At 33.8% G+C, this 7,632-nt stretch overlaps 1 protein-coding gene across 1 annotated transcript in view; it reads left to right on the top strand.

The window, feature by feature from the left end:
- The window catches only part of LOC107656837 (vasoactive intestinal polypeptide receptor 2-like), a gene marked incomplete at its 5' end in the record, with an annotated part of 17,068 nt that overhangs the window by 3,954 nt on the left and 5,482 nt on the right, over positions 1-7,632 (top strand). Inside the window, 3 exons of the mRNA XM_016444786.1 lie at positions 4,747-4,844; positions 5,204-5,339; positions 6,664-6,814. Of these exons, the coding sequence (XP_016300272.1) occupies positions 4,747-4,844; positions 5,204-5,339; positions 6,664-6,814 (385 nt within the window). The remainder of the gene's footprint in view (positions 1-4,746; positions 4,845-5,203; positions 5,340-6,663; positions 6,815-7,632) is intronic.

Below are 7,632 nucleotides of genomic sequence, written 5' to 3'. Positions count from 1 at the left end.
ATTTTTGATTAGTAATATGCATTGCTAAGAACTTCATTTGGATAACTTTAAAGGCGATTTTCTCAATATTTTGATTTTTTTGCACCCTCAGATTCCAGATTTTATTGTATCTCGGCCAAATATTGGCCTATCCTAACAAACCATACATCAATGGAAAGCTTATTTATTCAGTTTTCAGATGATGCATAAATCGCAATTTCAAAAAATTGACCCTTATGACTGGTTTTGTGGTCCAGGGTCACATATATATTTTAACTAAATATACAATTTTAAGTTTAATTTACTTACTTGAAAAGGTCATTCTACACTTTGTAACTACGCTTTAATTAATTAAACATTTTTTTGCATAGAAAACATGACAATTTTTTTCTAAAATAAAAAAATGAAACAGTGTTAATGGTACAGTGGCAAAACCAGCCTATGTAAATGAGCTCAGTTATCATTGGCTAAACTCTTCGCTTGTGACAAACACATTGTGGTTTATCAGAGTGGGCCATACAAGGAAAATCTTGTTTTATGTTTTACTTGCATATTGTTCTTTAATGTTTATAGAGATGGTACGTCTCCCTTGAAATGTTTTCCATCAAAATGATCATCGATGGACTTTTGACGTCACCCAGAGTTCAGCACGTGCTCCTCAGTAAGATGGTTGGCAGCCGTGTGGTTTGGGATGGTGCCCAGATGACTCTGCTCTGCTCGTTTGAGCGATGAGCGGACAGTTCGCTGTTTTTCATTCTGATCCTGTGTCGGGGGAAATGAAACATTAAAGCAATTTCCTGAAGGGTAGAGACAGTAGCAGAGGGCACATTCCCATCCTCTAAGAGTTCATTTGTGGAAATTAGCAGAGATGACTAAAGTTGTCCTCCTAAGGCGTTAGTAAGAACACTGATCGACCTTGAGTCAAACTTGTCTGAAACCTGATTTCTTGAGCCCTGTCCTGCTTCGCTTCAAAGAAGTCCTGCCCCAGGACACTTTAGAGAAATTAAAACAAGCCCATGAATTAAATTGGACATTGATCTTCTAACCTTGGGGTATTGATTCTGTTTAAAAGGACACTTGATATTCGTTTTAGTGTTCACAGCAAGTGATCTCACCTGATGAATGTACAGATATATTAAACCAAGTTGTCTTTTACACTTAATTTAATACATTAGAGTGAAGGTTATATTTAACTTAAATCTACTCTTCAGTCGATTACTCTTTAGAAAGAAACAGAGGCTTTTAATAGGTTCTGAAGTGAAGTGAAGTGAAGTGACGTGACATGTGGCCAAGTATGGTGACCCGTACTTGGAATTAGTGCTCTGCATTTATCCCATCCAAAGAGCACACACACAGCAGTGAACACACACTGCTATGTTCTGGCTTTGATTTGTCAAAACACATCATTTCAGCAGCACCAAATGGAATCTCAAAATGAATGACTGTTTTCAAACAGGTTTTTCAGACAAGATCTGCTGTTGGTCTGAAACTCATGCCATTGGTTGAGCCAGCATTGCAACAACTGATTAGATACTTACACTTTTCAAGATAATCAACCTCTTATTTTAACATTAAAGATGAGACACATCACCTTAAAGTTTAAACAGACTACTTAGATATCATCTAAGTAATGCTCACATTTTCCGAGGCCTTGCATCGCATATTGATGCCCAAGTGCCATATTAGTGTCACTTTTAATCTGAAATTCTCCAGAAGTTTTCCATGGGTATTCCCCTGAAACACATATCACATCCAACAATAAATAAGAGACTGTCTGAAGAAGGAAACTCCCTCATCTCATCCAAAGCCAGCACAGAGGCTGCTTTCTGTCTCCTCATCTGATAACCTGCACATCACCTAGTTGTTTAAGGATGATGTATTACAGGCTTAGTATGAAATACACGTGTCAAAGATACACTGTAAAAAAAATTCCGTAAAATTTACGGTAAAAAAACGGCAGCTGTGGTTGCCGGAATTTTACCGTAAAAACTACGGTAGCAACGTCTTAGGTTTTACAGTTTTAACTTAAATTTAATTTACCGTTAACCATTTAACAGGTTTTTACTGTAGCATTTTTACAGTCTTTTACCGTTAAATTCACGGTCATTTTTTACAGTGTAGCACTGAGTAGAGGGACTAGACAAAAAAATCTTCTTCTGTATTGATATGTTTTTTTCCCAACTTCGGGTATGTTTTTGATTGTTTGTCAGATTTAAACTAGTTTCTTTTTGTCACATGAATGTTCAATCTTTTTGTTTGTTTTTGTTTTTATACATTAGCCTTCCTTTTTTTCTACTTTTCAAATTCCTTTTATTTGTAGATTTTAGGCTTTTATCCTTGTTCCCAAAAATGTCAATAAATTTAAGTATTAACTATTTCGATATTTATTGGGGAAGTCCTTTATATAAATTATGACTTTCCCCAATTGTGACCATAAACAAATGTTTTGCCCTTTATGAAGTTTTTTTTCAAAAATCAGTTTACTTGTTTACCAAAAAGACAACAGTGTCAGTGCAGAGCATGAAATGAAATATGAGACATATATCTGACGAAAATCAAGAAAAATAAAGTCTTTTTTCTTCTTCTTCGTCTTCTTATTTTTTTTTGTCAGTAATTTGTCAATATTTTTTTGAATAGTCTTTTAAAAAAGTGAGAATTTCATGTGTATTTGTTTTACATAAAATGCTAACTAATTAAATTAGCCCTAGTAAGACAACAGAGTAAGCCATTTTATTACAGTAATGTCATTTCTATTACAGAATGATATCAAAAATCTTTTGTAACCTTATAAATGTCTTTAACAGTCTCTTTTAGTCAGTTTAATGTGTCTTTGCTGAACAAAAATAATTAACTTTTTTTTTTAAATAACTAACATTTTTGTATTTTTTTTAATTAATATTAGTAGTATATTTTAGTAATATTTTGACCTCAAGCTTGTGATCAGTAGAGTATACTGTGACTGACATACAGTACCTAATACTTTACACTATAAAATAAAGTTATTAATGTTTAGGCATTTATATATTCATAATAAATGAATATATATATAAAAAAAATCATAAAATATACACTATACGTAATTTTTGTCATTTAGTGTCATACAATCATGTATCATGTATCATGTCATAATGAAACAAAATCGAAAATCAAAGACACATTGACATGCACACACCCAGACAAAAACACTCTAAACGAACAGATAAACCAAAAGTTGTAAAATATCCATCTCACGCTAAATTTAGTGAGCTTTATGTTTAAAGAAGTGCAGGAGGAATGTTCCTGGTGGTGATGTTGTTGAGTGGGTCTGTGGCTCCAGTGTGCCAGGTTGTAAGTCAGACTGAAAGAATGCTGTTTATGGGGGATTGAGTCATGCTCTTCCACCATCAAACAGCCGCCTGGCCAACAAGCCATTTCCATGCTTATTAGTTACCCTGTCATCCTTGATCTGTGAGAGAATTCACATTTAGCTTGTCTACATTATTTCATCACATTTAAAACATGGCACAGAGGATAGATGCATTGCTTGTACTGCTGAGTGGTGTAAATGTAAATGGATTTTTTAAAGACGTTTTATATGTGCTGTGTGTTAGTTTAATATAGGAACAGTGCTACTGACATTTTTTTCAAAGTAGTGATTATACACAAAAACTTTATTGCATTGATGTATTGTTTTAATTGGAAAATATATATCTTTAAAACCACTGATTTGTAAAGGTGATAAAGAGAAAAGGATTTCAAACAAGTAGAACAGTTGTGGGCTAAATCTGTGATAAAAAAAAACCCAGTATATTATGTATTTCTTTGACTGAATGAAAGCTGTAAGGGATATAAGCATTATGTAGACTATGCATGGTTTTGTGGTTGGGTGTGTGTCTTTTTTGTTGAATGTCTATTTTGGAAAAAGTGCTGTAGTTGTACCAGTAGACAGTGTCTGTGGCACTTTGAGGTTATTCAAAGAATACCATGGTGGGTGTCTTTGCTATAGCCATTGTAGTTGTTCAAAAAAAGCATGGTATTACTCTGGTACCTGATAAAACATGACCAAAGGGGGATTTTTTTAAACTACTTACTTTTTTACTACTTATTTTGTATACAGTATATGTAAATTGGGATAGTCTGGGATATAGATTTAGATTAACTTGAAATTATTTCATATACCCTATTTAATTTTATAATTTTTATGTAAATGAAATGAGACCTAAGTATATAGTATACTTTTGTTTTTAAATAAACCAAATAAAATTGCAGCTGAAATGTCAGTTTTAACCATGCATTTCTGTTGTATGGAAATGTCAGCTTTGACATTTTGTTTCACTAGAAAAAAAGGTATGATTTTTATGCATCATATGCGTGGGCTGGTGATAACAGAATTTAAATGTTTTGAGGAATGTGCAACACGATTGGACTAGTCAAATTTAGACATGTTATTGAGTAATTTTTGCCATAGTGAATTAGACAGAGTTTTACCAAATACCAGTTTTGCCAAATCATACAACTTATTTTTTTTATTTACTTTATTTCATTTTTTTTCATTTACTCATTGAAAATTGATAAACTTTCAATAAAACCAAAAGATAAAGAAAAGAAAAGAAACATTAGTTGTGCATTATTTATTTATTTTTTGTTAGTGGAGCAATAGAGAAATTCTTAATGGTGTAGATCTCTTGGAGGGAATAGCTGAATTTTATGTGGGGTGTCTCAACCCACTAAAAATAAAATATTGCAAATACAAAGTGTTCCTCACAATTTATTTCTCTCTCTGTCCAGCTTGTTTTCTACACGGTGATGAAGACCCTTTACACGCTCGGACACAGCCTCTCTCTCATCGCGCTCATCACCGGCAGCACAATCCTCTGTCTGTTCAGGTCTGAAACGGAGCCTTAAATAGTTCCAGTAGTGTGTCTGTTTTATATTACGCTACACTTTGTATGGATGGATGAGCTTGCCTTATATTGTAATCGTTGAGGAGTTGAATTTGGCACGCTTCTGAACGACTATATTTTAAACTTTTTGACATTGAGGATAAACATTATGCTTGGCGCTTGGTTTTAACCCGATAGTGTTTATCTATCTGGAATGAAATTAATAATTTAGGAAGTTTTCTGGAGATGTGATGAATGGAACAGTGCTCAAGACACTCTGCATTTTTCTCACAAACTAACCATAAGCACAATTAAAATAGAAAGAGGCCATGTTTATTTACAGCTCTGTCTCGCTCCAACAGAAAACTCCACTGCACCAGGAACTACATCCATCTGAACCTGTTCTTCTCGTTCATACTGAGGGCCATCGCTGTGCTGGTTAAAGATGCCATTCTGTTTTCCCACGAGAATGTAGAATGTACAAAGCAGCCATCACTGGTTAGTGAATCCATCCATCCTGAAGATCCACAAGTAAATTAATATAATTTAATGTTGAAATGTATATTATTTATTTTTTTAAGAAATTAATACTTTTATTCAGAAAGGGATGGATTAAATGAATCAAAAGGGACAGTAAAGACATTTATAATGTTGCAAAAGATTTTTTTTTCAAATAAATGCTGTTCTTCTGAACTTTCTATTTGTCAAAGAAACCAAAATAACATATCAAGGTTTCCACAAAAATATTAAGCAATTGTTTATAAACTCACAGTAACTGAGAAGTCAGAATTGTAAGAAATGAACTCGCAATTACCTTTTTTATTTTGTATTCCGTGACAAAAACAGAATTGCGAGAAATAAATTTTTAATTATGAGATGTAAACTCGATTTGCAAGACAAAAAGACCGAATTCTGAGTTTATATCTTGCAAATCTGAAGAAAAAAAGAAGAAAAAATAATTGTGAGAAACAAAGTTTGATTGTGAGTTAAATAGTCATTTTTAATGATCATTTTTAATTTTTTGATTTATTGATAGTTTTCAACACTGATGATAAGAAATGTATCTTGAGCTTGAAATTAGCATAATAGTCATTTCTGAGTAATGGCTGATGAAAATTCAACTTTGCCATCAGAAATAAATTACACTTTAAAATATATAAAATATAAAACAGTTTTTTTTTTTTTAAATGCAATAATATTTTACTGTAATGTTATGCTGTATTTCTGATCAAATAAATGTCTGAGTGAATATAAGAGGCATCTTTTACAAACATTAAAAATTCTTATCACCCTAAACTTTTAAACAAATGTTATTGTATAATTTCTGCACAATTAGTGACTCAAAAACAAATACAAATAGTCATTGTTTCGCAACACTATGTCATTTAGTCTTCCATTGTTTGGCCAAACAGGTAATCCCATTCCCATTCCTCACGGCATTGGTTAAACCAGAAGTTGTCCTACCAGATGCTTCAAACAAACATAGCAATGTTTGAAAGAGCTAATACTTTTCAGGAAGTCCACCTTCAAATGGTTTACTTTCAGCTGTCTGCTCTGCACATTAAACTGGGATATGAGACAGTATTCTAACATCGAAAAAATTACACACTTCACCTTTAAGGGTCTGAACTGAGCTAAGCCAGTTTCTTAAAACATGCATAGTCAACTAAACACATTATATGCTTCATCAGTTTTAAAAGGTGGTTATTTCTGTCACTACAGACCCTAAACCCCCTAAATTTGTACTCATGTTTGTTTGTCACAGTCTTTGGCGTTTCAGAGATAAGTAGTGCACATTGAAGTTCTCTATGCTTGTGTTTAGATTGGTTGCAAGGCCAGCCTGATCATCTTCAACTACTTCATCATGGCAAACTTCTACTGGTTGCTGGTGGAAGGGCTGTACCTCCATACTCTACTGATGGTCATCTTCTCTGAGAACAGACACTTCATTATCCATCTCCTCATTGGCTGGGGTAAGTCTTCATTAGAAACACTGACCTTTTTAAGCTGTTTCCATTTTCCAAAACCAACTTTTCAGTCTTTTAAAGCTATTCATGTCAGTGTTTTCATATATAAGCAGGTATTTGAGTAAATAAAGGATTATTTGAGTCTAAAGCATAGAGATTTTCTACTTCCCACTGCATTTGATGCTTTAGCTTTCATCTTATCTGACACGAACACATGCGTGCATAGAAAATCATTTGAGAACACACACCTCTTCACGGTGTAGCACTGAATGTCTTTTCCTTAATTCATTCAAACACTTCTGAATAGATGTCGCTCACTACTCAGAGGAAAAACAGCGTCGGGAACAAGATGACGTGCCATCGGTCTTGTTCAGTCTGTTTGTCTTACATTATGTATTAGTATGTCTTTGTAGATTGTTGTGTCCCTGGAGTTTCCAGGCGAGAGAAAGGAGAGCAGGATCTTCATTCATTTCTAGACGAGAGGCTTGGGTGTGGCTTGCTAGACTCATCATATCAACACCTCATTAAGCTTCTCTTTCATCATGACAGTGACGACTAACATGGCCTCTTTAATCATGTTCTGTTTACCAGCATTTCCTCTCCGGCTTTACCTCTGTTTAGAGATAGTGACCCCCATCCCAACAGGAAACTATTGTAGACAATAAAAGTAACAATTTCTCAGCAGGTGTCTGAGCAAAGATGCTGTGTCCTAACATCACATTATCTGTCTGTCTATCTGTCTGTCTATCTTTATATAGCTGTCCATCTGTCTGTCTATATGTTTGTCTGTCTGTCTATCTATCTATCTATCTATCTATCTATCT

This window comes from Sinocyclocheilus anshuiensis, unplaced genomic scaffold (assembly GCF_001515605.1).
Source record: "Sinocyclocheilus anshuiensis isolate Anshui unplaced genomic scaffold, SAMN03320099.WGS_v1.1 scaffold5812, whole genome shotgun sequence".
NCBI lineage: Eukaryota > Metazoa > Chordata > Actinopteri > Cypriniformes > Cyprinidae > Sinocyclocheilus > Sinocyclocheilus anshuiensis.
This window is presented reverse-complemented; position numbering and strand designations above follow the sequence as displayed.